General features: G+C 44.2%; 1 protein-coding gene across 1 annotated transcript; it reads right to left on the bottom strand.

The window, feature by feature from the left end:
* Positions 1–2,409: 2,409 nt before the first annotated feature.
* CLDN11 (claudin 11) lies at positions 2,410–16,814 on the bottom strand. Its single transcript, XM_082459057.1, has 3 exons — positions 16,361–16,814; positions 12,627–12,791; positions 2,410–3,706 (listed from the first exon to the last, which is right to left on the bottom strand). The coding sequence occupies exons 1-3, from the start codon at positions 16,584–16,586 to the stop codon at positions 3,474–3,476; spliced, it is 624 nt and encodes a 207-aa protein (XP_082315183.1). The 5' UTR covers positions 16,587–16,814; the 3' UTR covers positions 2,410–3,473.
* Between the last annotated feature and the right edge of the window lie 1,979 nt (positions 16,815–18,793).

Raw genomic sequence — 18,793 nt, 5'->3', positions numbered from 1 at the left:
TGGAGAACAAGGGCTTTAGAGCTAGACTTGAATCCAATTTTAGTTCTCTACAGGGGCGATCTGACCTTGACAAATAACCTAAACTCTCTACACGTTCTTGTCCTCATCTATACAGCAGGGACTGTAGGGAGGATTGAGTGTGTGAAGTTCCTGGCACAGACAGGTCTCAGGAGCAGGGCTTCGCTTTTCCCTGTTATTCAGGTAGAGCTCTTTGGGTCTGCCATTTTACCTGTGACCAGGGGTCATTGTCTTCCCCTGAGTGACGGTTACTATATGTGCCAGGTTCTAACGGAGCTCTAATGAAGGCAGCTAAAATCATCAAGACTGAATCCCCTTTGGTTGCTAAGGGAGAACCTGATGCTCTGTAGCTGTACTGTCCAGTCCGACAGCCATTAGCCATATGTGGCCATGGCCACCGAGCACCTGCCGTGTGGCCAGGACAAATGGAGAGGTGCTGCAAGTGTAAAAGCCACGCTGGAATCCAAAGACTTAATGCAAAAAGAAGAGCATAAAATATCCCATTAATAATTGATTACAGGGGGCTTCCCTGGTGGCGCAGTGGTTGAGAGTCCGCCTGCCAATGCAGGGGACGCGGGTTCGAGCCCTGGTCCAGGAAGATCCCACATGCCGCGGAGCAACTAAGCCCGTGCACCACAACTGCTGGGCCTGTGCTCTGGAGCCCGCGAGCCACAACTGCTGAGCCCGAGTGCCACAACTACTGAAGCCCACGAGCCTAGAACCCATGCTCTGCAACAAGAGAGGCCACCACAGTGAGAAGCCCGCGCACCGCAATGAAGAGTAGCCCCCGCTGGCTGCAACTAGAGAAAGCCCGCGTGCAGCAACGAAGACCGAACACAGCCAAAAATAAATAAATAAAATAAATAAATTTTAAAAAATAAAAATAAAAAAAATAATTGATTACAGGGAATTCCCTGGCGGTCCAGTAGTTAGGACTCCGTGCTCTCATACTGCCAAGGGCCCGGGTTCAATCCCTTGTCGGGGAGCTAAGATCCCACCAGTCGTGTGGCACAGCCAAAAATAATAATAATAATAATAATAATAATGGATTACATAATGAAATGATAATATTTTTGATGCATTGAATTAAAATAGAATATATTAAAATTAATTTTGCTTGTTTACTTTTAGCTTTTTAATGTGGCCCCTAGAAAATTTTAAATTACACACGTGGCTCATATTACATCTCTACTGGACAGTGTTGTTCTGGAGGAACAGCTACCCCTCCCTCCCTCCCTCACACTGATAATAAAACCCAACACTGGAGTTATGACCTACAATATGGGATTCCCTAACTAGGCGGGCAACGATCACCTTGGAGAGACTGGGGTATCTCTTCTCCTGCTGTAGGGAAAAGTGGGGCTCCTAAAGCATACCCCCTCACGAGAGAAAGCAAGCAGCAGCCTCAGGGAGGGAGGTGGGTGAGTGGGCGTAGGCATCCGTAAGAGGACACTTCCGATTCAAGCCAGTGGTTGTGAGGAGGGGGACGGTTGTGGGGACCTAGGGCCTTCCTTGTCCACGCCCCCTGAGAGCCTCCTGCTCTATCCATGTTCCCAATCATTACTCCCTGGCAAGTTTTCATGAGGTAGGGAGCGTCCTCCAAAATAATCACACCACTTGTGTCCTTACAAGACTGTATCATAATTAAGCAAATATTTTGGCCAACAAGAAGATTATCTTTTCTCCATAAGTAATTTAGAAATAGTTTCCACCAGGTCATAATCTCCTGATGTACACAGATCTCTACAAAAATGACTAGCCCAAGTGGATATTTCCGAAGAGGAAATGTTTGCCAATCATTATACTATCAGCTAATGAAATTAGTATTTTTGGAAAAATACGGCCAAAATAGACTATAATCTGTTTTTTTAGAGCAGACTTGTAACTTGACAGAGTTTCTGGTATAGAAAACACACATAAATCAATTCAATGTATTTGTCTTTGTTCAAAATTACCAAACATATACATGCATATGTTTGAATGAGATGCATTTAGATATTCTGACCTAAAGATCCAATAAAATGGGATTGTTTTATAGTTCCTTTTATACCTAGTCAATTCCTTTACTAAGCACTCAACGTAGATAAAGGAGTTTGACTGTGTGATACTTGGCACTTGATATCTGATGGCTGCCTATTTATATATGACTTAAAGAAGCCATAACATCCGCACTTAAGAGACCTAGAGAGCATCTAGGTTACATTTTTACTACCACACATTACCACCACGATACAGTGAATAAAATATAACTTTTCAATTATTCATGGCAGGGCAGAATGACTTGTTCTTGAACCCTTGACCAGATTCCCTATAAATTACTAGTAGAGATTAATGAAAAATTTTTCAATTGATGGATGATACCTCTGGATACAACAGAATATTAAAGGCCAGTTTTGCAGACAGTCCGTTATTTTATTGCACAGATTTCATTTAAAGAACAAAATGCACCATTAATGTTTGGAGAGTTTGGGGTCTCAGATACTGATACACCATCAGTGTTTGCACCCATAAAGCCAAATTCAACAGTACAATTTATGTTAAACAATAATCGCTTCAAGGCAGCTAACAGAATGAAAATAGAGAGGAATGGGGAAAAGCTTCTAAAATGTGTTAAATTGAAGCACATGCAAGCGTAGGATTCAAAACTACATCATACAAACCTGGAAATCAAAAACGTTTTGTGGAATGTCAGTTAGCGTTATACTCACTTGTACTGTTATTTATGGTATCATTAAAGTCTATTTGGTTCATTTCCTTCATACTGATGAATTGAGAATTTCAGGAAAACCATGGTTATAAAAATGAGCAATCTTGAAAAAGTATGTACAGATAAATGTAAAATCACAAACTAAAAAACATCTCCACCCCTTGCCCTCAACTTACAAAAGGGAAACTTTCCCATGGAGGGAAAGTTCCACAATTCCCCTCCCTTCCCCACCCCATGTTCCCAACTCTATCTTTTTCTATTGGTTATAACTAAGTGACCTTGGAGCTGAGAGAGGAGGGAGGGGACAGAGAGGCATCTTTATGAGGCTCCCATTGTCATCTGTAACAGTTTGAAAGTGTCTTTTATTTCTCTCCCCACACCCAACTCAGCAATGTTTGCAAGATATTTAAAAGTTAAAGAGAGAGGGAAATTTTTTTCATATATATATATATATATATATATATATATATATATATATATATATATGACAAAGGAATGCCCCAGAAAAGAGCTAATAGTGGGCAAAACCATGGAAAAAGTGTGTGGCATCTGAGCTAAAGATTTCTTTTAAGGCAACAAAAGGAGAGGGGGTGTTAAGACTACAAAATGCCAGACAGGATGCTTTTCTAGACCTTTGGCTTCGGAGCCTGGCAGAGGAGTGGGCTTCCCACCCCCTCACTGTGGCAAGCAAACCTAGGGCCATGGGCCCAGCATCTATAGCACCTCCATGGGCAGGCTGGTGGCTCTCTTATACATGGGCGCTCTTGGCATGAGTGGGGGAACTGGAGCCCGAAGAGTAGTAGAAACGGTTTTCACCGAACGACTGGGCATCTCCGGCGCAGCAGATGATGACACAGCCACCCACAAGGCACAGCACAGCACCGATCCAGCCCGCGTACAGGGAGTAGCCAAAGCTCACGATGGTGGTCTCACGGTGGGCGCACACAGGAAACCAGATGGTGGCGACAATGGCACAGAGAGCTGGGGAGACACGGAGAGGGCTGTGACTGGGCATCCCCATCACACACCAGCAGCGGGCAGGCTGCCCTTCACTCCACATGCCCACCCCTCTGGCTTCCAACCAACTCCGAAAACTCAATACACTCAGCTCTGCTCCCGCAGGGGCAATCTGAACCTAAAGGTTTGAATCCATGGAATAAGCTGATCAAAAGCTTGTACCAAACTGCTAGGTCCTTATTTTTTCAACAGGTGGCAGGGACAAAAGAACTCTGATGAAAAAACCTAGAAATAAATCATTTAAGTCCAAAAAATATGTATTTGTATTTATTTATATATCTTGACTTTATATACCTATAGTTATACTTCTACTCTTACACTTACCTAATTGCATTATAATTATCTCTTTACGTGTCTACTTCCCATTCCAAGTTCTGAGTTCCTTGAAGGCAGGGTCCATGTCTTATGTTTGTAAAGTCAGAGTTTAGCTCAGTACAAAGCACAGAGTATGTGCTCAATGCATACCAGTTGAATGACTGGATGACCTGAGCTATTCAAAAATGAGAAACAAGACAGTGCCCACTCCAATTTCCACTCTATTCTTTCAATTTGGTCAATTCATAGTACAAAGACCGGAAGAAGCTATGGAAGTTCTCTTGCTGTGGTGAATACTGCCAGACATCAGCGGAGTATCGGCTAAGAGTCTGAGTTTGTATTATGCTGCTCACAATCACAAAATCTCCATACACACATGAACAGTTCTCAGAGTAAAAGAAGTTACCTATTCAAGGGTTGTGACCCATCACAGCAAATATCATCATCATAAGAAATAGCCTCTACATCATTTAGTTCTTCCCCTCCTCCCAAGCAAAGAACAAAACAGGGCAGGCAGGAGCCTATAAAGACTTGAAAAAACATTTTAAACCTCTACACTAGCACTGTCAAATAGGGTAGCTACAAGCTACATGGGCTATTGAACATTTCTTATGAGGCTAGTGAGACTGAAAACCAAATTTTGAATTTTAATTAATTTAAATTTAAATGAACACATGTAGCTAGTGGCTAATGTACTACACAACAACACTCTAGACAAAGTAACTCTATTCTTCTTTTGGTATCATCTGATCTCTCACAGCTACAGCAGGACAGAAATTTTAGTTAAAGATGTAGGTTGGGATGGCACATTAAAGTTGACAGACCAAAAAGTAATAATAATAATAATAAGGTTTCTAATTGTTAGTCATAAAGCCTTTGATAAATTCATGGCAGGGCATTGCACTGTTTGCTACCTGGGGTACCCTTGTCACTTTCAACTCAGCAAGCTTTTTTCTGATTTCTGCTCATACTGAGTAATTTTCTAACTTACTTCTATGCCCACAGAGAAAAAAATGTAATTTTTCTTTAACATAGCACTCAAATCTAACAGCCCTGAACATTAGTTCTAAACTGAAGAAAAGATTTAAGTCTTACCCATTTTGAAAGACCTTTTAGACTATCTCATTGCACTTGTGTAGCTTGTAACATAGGGTTTTGTTGACAACACACTAAGCCCATCCCCACAAGGTGTGTATAGATATATATAAAGAGATGTGATTCCTGTCCTAAAAAAGTATAGATCCCAAGTGGAAGTCCGAAGTAAGAAAGTGAATTTGGGGGCTTTGAATTGCTCCAACTGGCTTTCTAACAGCCTAAATTCATTCCATTAACTGTGAACTATTCATATATTTAAGCAGTTTATATGTTGATAGATTATCTAAGAAGCTAAAATCTATCCATATGTTAATAGCTTCACTTAAAGAGTAAAGCACCATCATGCCAGCTTCTGTAATATTTTTATACGAGATACCATAAGAAGATGTATTTTCCTTCTGTGAATAGAGTATTCTCAAGAACACCAGTTGATCTGGTTGATGGAACCTTCCCTTTCCAACGCAGGGCTTTGAATACTTAAGATACATTTTTTTTCTTTCTCTTCCTCTGGCCACAGATTCCAAATCTGGCACTCTTGGAGAACTGCTTGGCTATTGTCATAGTTATACTCTCAGTGAGGCACAGAGAAACGCCTTTTCTCTATCATGAAAGGGGCACAAGCTTTTTCTAGAGTGTTTGAGCCAGAAAGAATTGCTCTAGATTCTTCATATCAAGACACAATCCAGCTACACACCCCTAGATGCCAAAAAGGGTCATTCGTTCTGATACGGGCAAAACCAGCAACCTAGCAAGGGCTTCCAAACACCCAAGCTTGATTAGAGGGAAAAGTGAGGAGGGAAAAGCCGAATTCCATAGGGAAAAAAAAAAAGATTTGATTCCCAGTTGATTTGGTTGAATCCAATTGATCTTTCCTATAAACTATTAACTGGATTCAAAACAGGTTATGGTTCAAATTAAGTTTTATGTTTTTCAATTACTTTGTATTTATATATACCACACACACACACACACACACACACACACACAAACAAAAGCATTCTCCACATTTCATTTAAACCTCACTTAACTTGCAGGTTGGTTTAGATTTTATAGAATAAGATTTAAAAGTTGCCTCTAATTTCACTGAATTCTTTCCCTTTTCCTAAGCAAAGTAATAAAGCTAGGTTATCTTCACATAGGGAAAGAATCAGGCTCGCTATTCAAAAGTAATTATCAGTCTTGATTTTGAATGTTCTAGAGATTTTTTTAGATTTTATTCCTATATAATTCACTAGAAAAAGGAAAAATCATAAAAATGTCAACATTTAAATAATGAACTTATAGGACTGGGTGAGTGAATGGGTGGATGGATGGACAGACAGATGGATAGATGAGAGGTAGATACATTTCCAGTCTGTTCTCCACCTCATCTACACCAAAACTGACTTCCAAAATTATAAAACTTTAATGTGACTTTAACACACTCAAAGATACAAGCTCATGATTTACCTCATTAAAGATTTCCTTCTTTTACAATCCATGCAAAACAAGGCAAATGAGCACCAGCATGCTCTTTATTTCCTAGTAGATAATTGAATTCTGGGTGGAATTCCTGTGGCTCTCAAAGGTGAACCACATCAAAAACCACTAGAAGATGACAGACTGCCACACAACATAAAGGGAATGAGAGGTTCACTGGGAACAGTGACCTTCAACTGAACTCACAATGAAGAATGTTTAAAAACTAAAAAAGGAGTTTACTCAATTTCAGCATGGTTTGAAGGGAAAGGGGATTTACTGATTTACTAGTTTTAATCAGTAAAGTTAAAAATGCAAGTCATATCATACTCAACTAAAAGATGTGACACATTAATAGAACTGGCAGTAATTTTTGGCTTTCTTAAAGACATAGGAGGCCTGCTAGAATTATTTCTATTTGCAGACACAAACACACACACATACAAAGAGTTTGTAATGATTCTCTCCATATTTTGGGAAAATAAAGAAAATGTTTTTCTTAAAAAGTCACAGTTACCCATAAGGTAAAGAACATTGAAGGAAGATAAAGGGAATATTCATTTCTTTTTATGTCATCAGAATTTAGTTTTAAATTAAGTCTCTAAAAATAGGACAGGGGGAATTTTAACACTTAGATTTTTCAATTTGTTCCTCCTCTTCTACCTTCAGAAGATGCAATAGTTAACTGCACAAGAGGAAAAAAATTCTGCCTCTTGTGGGGGAGTAGAAAGTGAAAATTAGGGATATCTTCATCTGAAAAAACAAAAGAAGGAGAAGGGGAGAAGAAAGCTTCACTGGGTAGATATAGATTCATCTGGACTTGGTCCTCTCACAAGCAGAATTCCTTGCTCTTCATAGAATAAAATTGTTTGCCCTTTTTGATAAATTTCAAATAATTTAATACAATCAGTTCTTTAGTTGATAGGAAATACCCTTATTAAAAGTTAGCAATGATCTTGATGTAGCCAAACACAGAAAATATTTGGGAAGGCAGTTTAAGAGCAATGAAATGTAAGTGTAGCTTTTCATCTATTTAGGGATTAGATGACACGGGGTAATACATGGAGTTAAATAAATGTGATGAAGTTAAAGAAAATTGGTACAGGTGTGTTTGGCTTTGGAGGTAACAACTTAGAGAGAGAGAGAGAGAAGGACAGACAGACAAAGAAGCCCAGAAAGACAGAAGAGCAAGAGACCCTGACATTTCTTCCTTCCTCCAATGAACACCTCTGTTTTCAGGCTTTGTCACTTTCAGTACTAAGCACTGAAAGAACTTTTAAAGGCATCATTTCCAGCACAAAGCAATATTTTCATTAAAATAACTTAAATTACTCTGACTTACATTAGTAATACTGTAAAAAATCTTCCTTGATCTGATATCTGAGATTTGCTTCAAAAAAATCTGGGGACTGGGAGAAAAGTAGACGTATAGAGACGAAGCAGATTGAGTGTGAGTTGATCATTATTGGGAATGAGTTTGGATTCACAGGGGTTCATTACACTAGCCTCTACTTTTGTGTATGTTTCAAATTTTCCACAACACCTTTTCTTAAAATCCCCCTCCATTTAACATTTTACAATGCACCGAACGCTATCTTCCGCAATTGATGCTATTATGTCATACAATCCAACTAGCGATTCACTTTAGCTTTTCACAAAGAAGCCAGTTAACTCAAGACAACAAGTAATCCGATTTCTAACCAGCTGTTGGTTGGAGTCATATGTATTTGTTGTTTCCTTATAATTTGAAACCAGAAAATTTTTTGTCTTTCTTTTTTTCATTTGTCACTGACTAAATTTTGACTTAAGAAAACAGCTGCCAAAGGACACAGGCCTGTATGCAATGACTTTGATGAAGATCTAATATTTACAACAGTCATCAAGTCAATGGAATATTTGAGTACATTATTTTCCTGGCCTGCTTTCAGCACTTTTTTTCCCTTTATTTCTATTCCACATATCGTTATCTCTTTTTTTCCTACAACTTTTTTTAAAAGCCAGCTTCGTGGTTATTTGTTAATTTTTTAAAAAACACTGAAGTTAGAGACAGGAAAGACCTCATACAGCACTTAATTCCTCCAATTTTACTAATAAGGTCATTTTAAGCCACAACCATACTAAGATGCTACATCCTTTCTTCTACTCACATGAAATTTGATTTAGATTAGGAACTTTGTGTAAAGTTAATGAGTTTGAAAGAAGACTTTTTCTATTATCTCAATACTCCGGGATTAAGGGCATCACTGTTTATTTCACACCCAAGGATTCCCAGTCCCCCTAGGACATCCGATTCTATGTGTGTGACAAGCTCAATTTTTCCCACATTTGCATATACCCTTTATTTTACGGCACTTTCATTATTAGCCTATAATTTCCAAGTTGAAAACTTTTTTCCAATACAAATAGGATTCCTGAGGCCATACTTTTTAAAAGGAGGAGAGAAGACGAAGGATTCCACTTAGGAAGGAAAACACATTTCCTTTCCTTCCATTCCCTACCCCATCTCCCCAAGAAACACCCAAATCAAGTACTTCGTAACTTACAGTGAGATGAGAATTAGACTGAATCAGAACTAAGCTTGAGCATTTTCAGTTGGGTAGTTTATCATGACTTTTCATAATGGAATAAGTCAAAAACTCAAACTATTGATCCCTACACTCTGGTTTTTACAAAGAAAGCAAAGAAAATATTTCCATTAGACCAGGATGTGACCTGGTGTTTTCAGGAACAGTTCGTCATCTCTCCTTACCAGTTCCACATGTGGAATGACCCTGCAGAAATTAGACGTGATGGAAGGAATACCCAGTTGCCTTCTAGGTTAGCTCTCTATTTCCTCTAAACAACAACAGCTATAAAATAGCAACCTGTTGTTGAGCACCAACTAGGCGCCAGACACCATGCACGCTAAATAACTTGCATACATCATTTCACTATTCTTACCAACCTCAGAAGTAGGCAGTATTGTCCCCATTTTATATAAAGCCTCAGAGACATTAAGTAACTGGCCCCATTCACACAGCTAGAAAGCGGTAGGTCCAAGATTTAGTACAGTTGGTCTGACTCCACATGATAAGATGAAGCATCTCAGGGCATAGATACCTCCCACCTCAGCAGGGGCTCTTGAAAAGCCACTGATTAGAATTAGATTTGCCTCCGCTCCATCCTGGATCTGAGCAGCCTGCTGCTGCTTGAACTACTCATCTGGCTTAAGAAGTTGGCAGCACCAGGCTCCCATTCTTTCCCCCACAGCAAGAACCAAATCCTCACAACACTGAACTCAGACTCCTGAGAAGATAAGCTGTGTTACCACAGACATAATTTTTTTTAAGCTTTCTGAAAAATAATGAAAGGTTTTCAGAGTCAGGAAGAACTGATGACACTGTTTCCGGTTCCCAGGGTCCCACACCCCAGTGTGCCTGGTCCCCATTGGTCGGGGACCACACCTCAACTGGAGCACCCTTGGTGACCCCTGGGACAGAAGCCCATCCAGGGCCACACAAAGGGAGGCTTCACTCTCTCCTGCTCCTCCACCCACTGCCCAGCAGGGGAAACAAGGCACTCGGGCTCCCTGCCGAGAAGACCCCTAGGGGAGGCCAGCAGGTGCCACACTTGAGACAATGAGCTTTACATTTCCAGAGCGAGCAAGCAAGGGAGCTTGTTCCAGTCTAAACAACATCCAACCCAAAGGCAAGCCGAGACCCACTGAGAAACAAATCCGGACAGGAGCAATCAAAGAGGATGCAAGTACCGCTGGAGATGCAAGGCTACAAGAGGGCAAGGAGCAGTGCCCTCATCCCATGCTTACAGCGAGTGGCCAGAAAGGGGCAGCCTCCCTGGGGGAAGGGGTGTCAGACCACTCATTGCCCCCTCCATCGTCTCCCGCTGGGCAGCAAACAAGGACTGAGGAGCTCACACCCGTACCTGCCCACCCCTCTCACTCTCCCCTCTATGACTCTGTCTGCATCCACCAACCCACTTGAAAAAGATGGAAAAAAACAGTATTTAATTTGTCTAGGAAGTTTCAAACAACTGGTTGTTATTTTTTAATAATCATTATATTCAACTGGACAATTAAGTTGTTTTCAGGGGGTTTTTAAATACCAATTTGTCTCTGTGACTTTGCTTTTATATCTTTATTTTCTACAGGGTTTGGGTTTGGGGTTTTCTCATGTATTCTCTTACTTGTGGATATTCTGTGCCTCTCATATGGAAGGCTAGGATTTCTAAAGATGAACACTCAACACAACGGACCCATCCTTTGGTTTTGGCCTCCTCAGAGCTAAAGAGAAAGCCTTCTGGGGCTTCTGTAAGAATGTGAGGAAAGTTACAAACAACCGCAAATATCTAGGATGAGAAGGGTTTCACCTGGATTCTGCAAACCAGTTTACTTGTAGAGCTTTTGTCTACCTACTGGAAAGGGAGTTCAGATACAAAGATCTGACCACCGAAAAGCACTACAAGGAAGGACCCTGTGAGTTGGATGAAGCGCAGGATGGTGATTGTGTGTTCCGTGTGGCACTCTCACACAAATTCTTTGTGGCTGGAACCAAAATGTCCATGCCCAAATTCTTCTCTGGAAATTACAGAGGTAATTTCACTCCTATTAACACACACACACACAACACACACGCAAGCCCCTCCTCTGAATTCTCCGTGGCTTCACAAGCCTCTGAAAACCTCCATCCCTTTGCAATCAAGGGAAACCTTACCCCTATGTCTCATGTCTCCTCACCTCACCGGTGTCACTGTGTGTGACCATCACTAAGTGGCACTGATCCACACAGAACCTTGGCTCCTTACCTTTCCCCCTCAAACACATGGTCTGATACCAGTTTGGGGATGGGAATTTCCTGTCCCAGGAGAACATGATTTATATCTAACTCATATCCGAACCAATGTCTCCTCACAATGTCTCAGGGCACTTGGCAACAAGAGCTGCTGTTCCTAAAATGCATGTCAGAGAGTAGAGCTAGAAGGACCCTCCCTAGGTTGTTAAATCAAGACCCCCGGGTGCAGGTGTAATCAGGAACACTGAACAAGCACACGTCGTGTCCTTGGCCTGAGCTGTCCCTCTCTCCGATCCATGAGCTGACCACCTTCTATCCAACTCTCAGAATTCATCGCTACGGTCCTCTGCTCTGGAAAACTCCTCCAGTCTGGATCAGGTGCCTTCCTATGTGTGTGCACAGCCTGTGTACCTTTTTTACGTGAGCACGTACCACACTATATCAAGATGTCCACGTACACTCAAAGCAGAGACTACCTCCTTTTTTCCAATATCCCCAGTGCCTACCATAGTGCCTGGCACTCAGCAGGTGCTCAGTGGATGCTTACTGAATAAAAGATGGAATCATCACCTAGTGATCTACCACCCTCAGCGTCTTACTTTTATCTTGCCCTCCTCTTTCTCTGGTCTTTCTTTATGGGTTAACTGAAGTTCTCAATCCTGGTTGCCCTCAAGAGTCACCTGGGAAGCTTTCAAAAAATATCTTTGCCTGGTCTGATGCCCAGAAATTCTGACTCAATGGACCTGCAGTGGGACCTGGACACAGGTGTTTCCAAAAAGGTATTCCATCGTGAAGCCTGAGTGGAGGGCTGCCCTGTAACTCTCTTCTGCTTTCTGTTTTCTCTCTTAGGTATACCCTCAAAATCCTTTTTGTTTGTTTTTTTTTAACTTTTTTTTCCTTGGCGGCGCCAAACGGCCTGTGGGATCTCAGTTCCCGGACCAGGGATCGAACCTGCACCCCCTGCGGTGGACGCACAGAGCCCTAACCACTGGACAGCCAGGGAAGTCCCTTAACTTACTTTTATGTTCAGTGACTCCCACAGACATTACTTATCCCTCTGCATCAACCGCCCAAGAAACATAAAGGGATACACATTGTGGGGGGCTTTTCCGCCAGTGGATTCACATGGCTTCCTTGCACTCGTCTCTTGAACTCGATGAAGCAGCAGCGAGACCCGAGATTCTTCAGGTTCGCTGGGAGTTGGTGTGCTCTACGGAAAGCTGTCTTACCCAGCAGAATGAGTATGACGCCAGCCAGCTGGGCCCGCCTGTACTTGGCCACGCCAGGCTCTTGGCCCATTCGGATGCAGGGGAGAACCGTCAGCAGCAGGAGAATGGCCGGCAGACCCAGGACTGAGGCAGCGATCATCAGGGCTCGGCAGGCCTGCACGTAGCCTGGGAACAAGAGCGCAGACAGGGTGGGTTAGGCCACGGGTCCCCTTGGATCTTCAATCCTGTCTCACGGGAATTCAGCACCATCTGCCTTCCTCCCTCTTGCCCCACTCCAGGACTTTGTTAAATGTTGTCCAAGATCACTTTGCAGGTTCAACTTTTAAAGTGACTCAGTGACAAAAAAAAAAGAAGGTTGGGGGCTGGAGAGACTGAATGGGGATCCCTGGTTTAGACCACTCATCCAAGCTTCTGAGATGAAGAGGCCAAGAGTACAATTACACTGTTACATCACCTTGTGAAAAAATTCAGATTAAAATTCAAATCTTCGAAGAAGTCTCCTGCGATGGTCTGTGTTGATCCCAGCCTGCTGTTGATATGCTCTACCTGTGTGACCTTGGGCAAGTGTCTCGACACTTTCCTCACCTATAGAGTAAAAATAATAATAGTACCTACATCTCTCCAATGGAATTCAACTGAGATTAAATTCGTTAATTCATGAAGTGTTCAGAACAGTGCCTAGCACATGCTAAGTACTCCAAAAAGGGTCAGCTATTATTACTGGTATTCCTAATATTACTCTGTGTCAAGGCAGTACTTTTATCTCCAGGTGTACTAGGTGATTTTGTCCCTTAACCATGTGCTTTTAATTCACATTGTGTATAAACAGCATGTGGCCCTCTAGACTAAGCTAAGACTCAGGCTTCCTCTCTTGATATCTCCCCAGATGCTGCTTGCTCATGAATCCTGTCCCCTATAGATGGTCAGGTGCCATCTCCTGCCTCCCCGACTGTGCCCTGGGCATGCTTCCACAATGGTCCATTTTCCATAAAGGCATCTCTCCAGCCCCAGGGATTCCCAGAAGGCAGACACCTGCCTTGGTCTTCATGGAGTTAACACAGTGCCCACAACAGATGATGTAAACATACAATTATGAATGAAGGAATTAACGAGTTGAATAATGAGAGTAGAGCAAAGCTACCTGAACTTTATACTGTCAAATAAAATGCCAGGTAACTACTTTATTAAGAAACAGATTATAATATGTGCAATATTTATGTAAAATAAATCTGACAAGGTGCTGGGAGAATATGACACACTTAAATGTATCGTTTCTCACTAAAACACTCTCCCTCCTTCAAAAAAAAGGGGGTGGGGGAGTTGTAACTCTCCCTCTTGACTCAGAGGAAAGTAGAGCTAGTGGCCTGGGGGAAGCAGAGTTAATGGCAAACCCAAAAACAAGCCCCAGCTTCTGCCTCATGTGCCAGGACCCTCACACCAAATCCGGCCAGCCTACCTGTGCACCAAGACCCAACAGCAAGATTGCCTCTTAGCAAGATGCGGTTTGCCAGAATTCAGACTCCACAAGGGCACGCACCCAACAATTGCCCAACTCAGTTTCTTCTGAATTAAGGGTAATCCATCAATCAAGTATCTGTTGACTTGAAGACCCCCAGAAAGGAGCCACAGGAGGTCTGAGGCAAGACCTCTGACCTCAGCCCTAAGCCCCTGCGACTGGTCAGAGAACCAGTGCTGGCGTAGAGGAGAGTCAGCCAGCCACCCGGATTCTGAAATTCATGGCACAGTCTGTGAACATGCCAGATGCCAAGGCCACATTTGAGAATCTAAAGAAGGAGACTGAGGTCTGTCCCTGTCCCCACCTACAGTGTGAGGGAGGGGACCACAGGAAGGATTAGGCCCTCCCTAAAATGTACTCCCTCTGTAGGATGGTCTATGTTCTCTAAAATAAACCACTTGTCACTGGATGCTCAGCAAACTTAATTTCAGGAGGAAGGAAGCAGAGAGTAATTTTATGCTTCAAGTCAGATTCTTAAAAATACCATGCCCGGCTTTTAATAAAAAATAGAGCTACCATTTATGGAGCCTCTACTACATCTAAGGAGGCTTACATTTCTCATCTCATTTAATCCCCAAAACAACTCTGAAAGATAGGGGGTTGGTTTCATTTTAATTTTTTTTTTTTTTCGTTTTAATTTTTAAAGGAAGACAACTGGGGTTCATAGAGGTTAGGAACTTGTCCCAAATCACTCGGACTGTGAGCACTGGATCCCAGAGTCTGACCCAGGTCTACCAACGGCAGCTTCAACTGAAGGTGGGTCCACATGTGGGTTCCCCAGACCTCTGTCATTCTGCAAGTCCAAAATGGAGGGCAGGACTGGCACGCACTGTGCGTACCTGCGGTGTGTCAGGGGCAGTGCCAGGTGCAGGGGAAGATGCAAAGAGGGTAGGATGCTATCTGTATCTTTGAGGAATTTAAAATGTGGTAGGAGAACTTGACTCACAAACAATGAACAGAAAAGTCGAAACGTGCACTGACGGGGATAGGGGTCAAATACCAGGGTTGCAAGGAGGAAGGGCGGAGAGATTCCGACTACAAGGACCTGGAAATAGGAAGCACTTGAGGTGAGGCTTAAAGAGGGGCAGTCTGCGGGAGCGAAAGGCTCATCCAGGAGAAGGCCAAAGCCAAAGTCTCCCAGACTGGCGGCCTCGGGGGCCAGTTACTCCAGCCGGCCGACCGCCCAGTTACTCCACTTGTTAAGGAAACCGGGATAGGCCTTTAAAGGCGCACCATTCTCAAAGGCTAGCGAGACAGTCGTGCTTAGGCCTGGGCCGGGATAAGCCAAGATTCCGAGCAGAAATCCTGAAGGGGCTCCGGAGACCTTGCCAATCATCCAACTGGCTCGAGGTTTAAATTTGAACTGAAACTTGCCCAGAATTTTTCAACGGGGCAGCAAGTTAAGATTCGGCACCGGCTGGCGTCGGGGAAGGTGGAAACTACGCAACTCTTTCCTCCCCTCCCCACTCTGAGGCACAGCCATAGGGGAGGGGGCGACCCGCGGAGGTGCGCCTTTTCCCAAGGTGAGTGGGCCCTCCCAGGGGCGCCCGTTCTTCCCTCTCCGACCCCAGGGTGCAGAGACTGGGAGGGGAGTCTCGGCAGGCCCGAGGACCGACGCCCTCCATTGCGGGGGCAAGGGGTGGGGGAAATGCGACGGGCCCCGGGGCCTGTGGGAACCGACTGGGCGCAGGTAGGAGGGCCCTAACTTGGCCAGGACACCTGGGCCGTCCCACAAGGACTGGGAAACTCAGCCTGCGCCTGTTCGGATAGCTGGAATGCTTTTGTTTCTCTCTTTCTTCCTCGCCTCTGCGGGTGGATTGTAACAGGGAAAGCAGGGCGCCTGCAGGAGGAGGCCGGGGGATGAAGTACTTCTGATCCACCCACAGTGGGAGCACGCGGCAGGTGAGGCTACGGTAATTAACATGCACGGAGTTCCAACTATGTGTCTATGTCTCCGTTCATTACCTTCTCAGGGTGACTCGGCCAGTGGCCACCACTGTCATCCCAAATTCCAGATAAGAAAACTGAGGCTGAGAGAGGTTAAGTTCAGGGCTACCTAATTCCTCCTCAACAAAGTAGGACTGAAGGTGTCAAAAGATGCCCCAAAGTCTTCAAGCCCCCAAATGTTTCTGTGAACGCTGCCTAATGCTCCCCTCCCCCGTCTGCCCGGAAGGAAAGGGTTTATTTAGGACAGCCACTTGCAAGGCAGGGGCCTTACCCGGCAGGATGAGGATGTCCACCAGGGGCTTGCAGTGGTACAGCCCCGTGGCCAGGACGCAGTCGGCCCACAGCCCCTTGGAGCCCAGCTCGTCCAGCTTGCGGCAGGTGGGGATAGTGTAGCCGCAGGTCACCACCCAGTCATTGGTGGACGTGGTGACGATGATGCCGATCCAACCCACGAAGCTCGTGACGAAACCCACTACCTGCAGGCATGTGGCCACCATCGTGGCCGTCCTGGAGTCCCTGCGCCTCGCCCCTCACTAGCTGTGCCCGCGCCCGGGCTGGACGGCGCCTGCCCCGGTCTTCCTTCTCCCGCGCTGGCGAGCCGCTGGCCTGCGACGGCGAGATGCGGGATGCTGGAGGAGGCGGGAAGCCACGAGACGCAGCGAGCGCAGCTGCACGACGGGCGCGCGGCGAGGACAGCAGCGCGGCTGGGCAGCGCGCCCCCGCCCCCCTCTTTAAACCCCGCAGTCCCGGCCGGCGAGCTCCAATCCGCGACGGCCCCGGGTCCAGCAGGCCAATCGCCGGGCGGGGTCAGGAGTGGGATGTGGAGGGAAGCAGAGTTAGGGAGGGGGTGATCCCGCCGCCCCGCCGGCGAGCGTCGCACGGTTAGTGTTGGAAATAATACAATTTGGAAATAAAATAATTCGATCCAGTTCCAAGTAATGGACGGCGACAAGAGGGCCCGCGTCAGGCGCGAGTTCTATTTTGCTGCGAATTCTCTCTCTTCTTGCTGCCCCTCTCTCATCCTATCTCTGGGTCTCCGCTTCGCTCCATCCCTCCTCAGCTTCTCCCTACTCCTTCCCAGCTGAGAGCAAGGACCGTGGTACTCCCAAGAGCGCCCAGTACAGTTTTCCTCCTTGGCCCAGGATTGGGTTTTTTTGGTTTGTTTTTGTTTTTAAATACAAATTATTGGAGTATAACTGCTTCACAGTACTGTGTTAGTTTCTGTTGTACAACAAAGCGAATCAGCTGTATGCATACATAAATCCCCATATCCTCTCCCTCTTGAGCCTCCCTCCACCCTCCCTATCCCACCCCTCTAGGTTTCCCAAAGCACGGAGCTGATCTCCCTGTGCTATGCTGCTGCTTCCCACTAGCTATATATATAGATATATATAGATATATATAGATATCGATGCTACTCTCACTTCACCCCAGCTTCCCCCACCACCAAGTCCATTCTCTATGTCTGTGTCTTTATTCCTGCCCTGCCATTAGGTTCATCAGTACCTTTTTTTTGATTCCATATATATGTGTTAGCATACGGTATTTGTTTTTCTCTTTTGGACTTACTTCACTCTGTATGACAGACTCTGGATCCATCCACCTTACTACGAATAACTCAATTTCGTTTCTTTTTATGGCTGAGTAATATTCCATTGTCAGCCCAGGATGGTAACTGATGAGCTGAGAATTGCCCTAAGAAACAGACTTGAAGCATTCAGCATACCATAGTTACTGGTAGAAAGAAAATGGTCCTTTGCCCGTGGTCAAAAATCATCAGAGGTGGCCATGGCCAGAGTAATGGTAACAACAACAATAGCAACTCACATTTATGCAGCTGTCATGTACCATGTGCATGCATTTATATTTTATAAATTATCTCATTTAATTCTCTTAGCAACCCTTTATGGTAGGAACGATTGTTTACACATAATACTCATGAAGAAACAGCATGAGAGAGGTTAAGTTGCCCAAGTTCACATACCAAGGAAGGGGTAGCTTGCATGAGCCCATCGCAACCCACCTCACTAACCATTCCTGGGAACCTGTCCCGATTGTCACTTTCTGAAAATTCCTAAAGGGCTCAAGTGTCTCATTTTTGACATTAAAAGCTAGGCTGACAGCTCCTGCTCACTGTAGATAAGTTAGTATCTGCACTCCACTGAGAACACTGCCTAGCCTAGAGTGAGTGCTCTGCAAGTGTAAGCTGTCTCATCATCATCACCATCATCACCATCACCATCATCACCATCATCAAGCCACCTTCTCTCCATGCATTCAAGTAAGACCTATTATGTGTACTTTTCTATCATGTAGAGAAGTCGTCCTTGGGCTATATTTACATTAAACAGTTTTAACTCCCTTTGGTACATTTGGCTTATTATATCCCTCTATCAACAATCATGAGATTTAAAGACGAGAAGGATTTCAGCAAGCACAAAACTTCCTACTCAACACTCTAAGATATAGATCATAAGTCACAGGTACTAAGCTTTCCCATATCTCTGCTGGGCAAATCACCATGTCTTCTAGAGAAGACTTGCCTCAAGGAGACCCCAAAGAAATCAACTGCACAGACAGAAAAGGCTCTGTAAGATATGAGAGAGTGTCAACTAAAAAGCTGCAATAATCTCCCAGGAGAGCACAGTGGGTAACAATGCAGGCTGCCGGGCCTCGAATCCTGTCTCCACCATTTACTAGCTGT

Source organism: Balaenoptera physalus (genome assembly GCF_965194825.1).
Source record: "Balaenoptera physalus genome assembly, chromosome: 4".
NCBI classification, from domain to species: Eukaryota; Metazoa; Chordata; class Mammalia; order Artiodactyla; family Balaenopteridae; genus Balaenoptera; species Balaenoptera physalus.
The sequence above is the reverse complement of the archived record's forward strand: the minus strand, read 5'-3'. Positions and strand labels throughout refer to the sequence as shown.

Coding starts and splice junctions, on each gene's coding strand:
- CLDN11 (XM_082459057.1), bottom strand. CDS start 16,586: ATGGTGGCCACATGCCTGCAGGTAGTGGGTTTCGTCACGAGCTTCGTG. Junction 12,792..16,360: donor GGACATCCTCATCCTGCCGG/GTAAGGCCCCTG, acceptor TCTTGTTCCCAG/GCTACGTGCAGGCCTGCCGA. Junction 3,707..12,626: donor CGTCATACTCATTCTGCTGG/GTAAGACAGCTT, acceptor GTGTCTCCCCAG/CTCTCTGTGCCATTGTCGCC.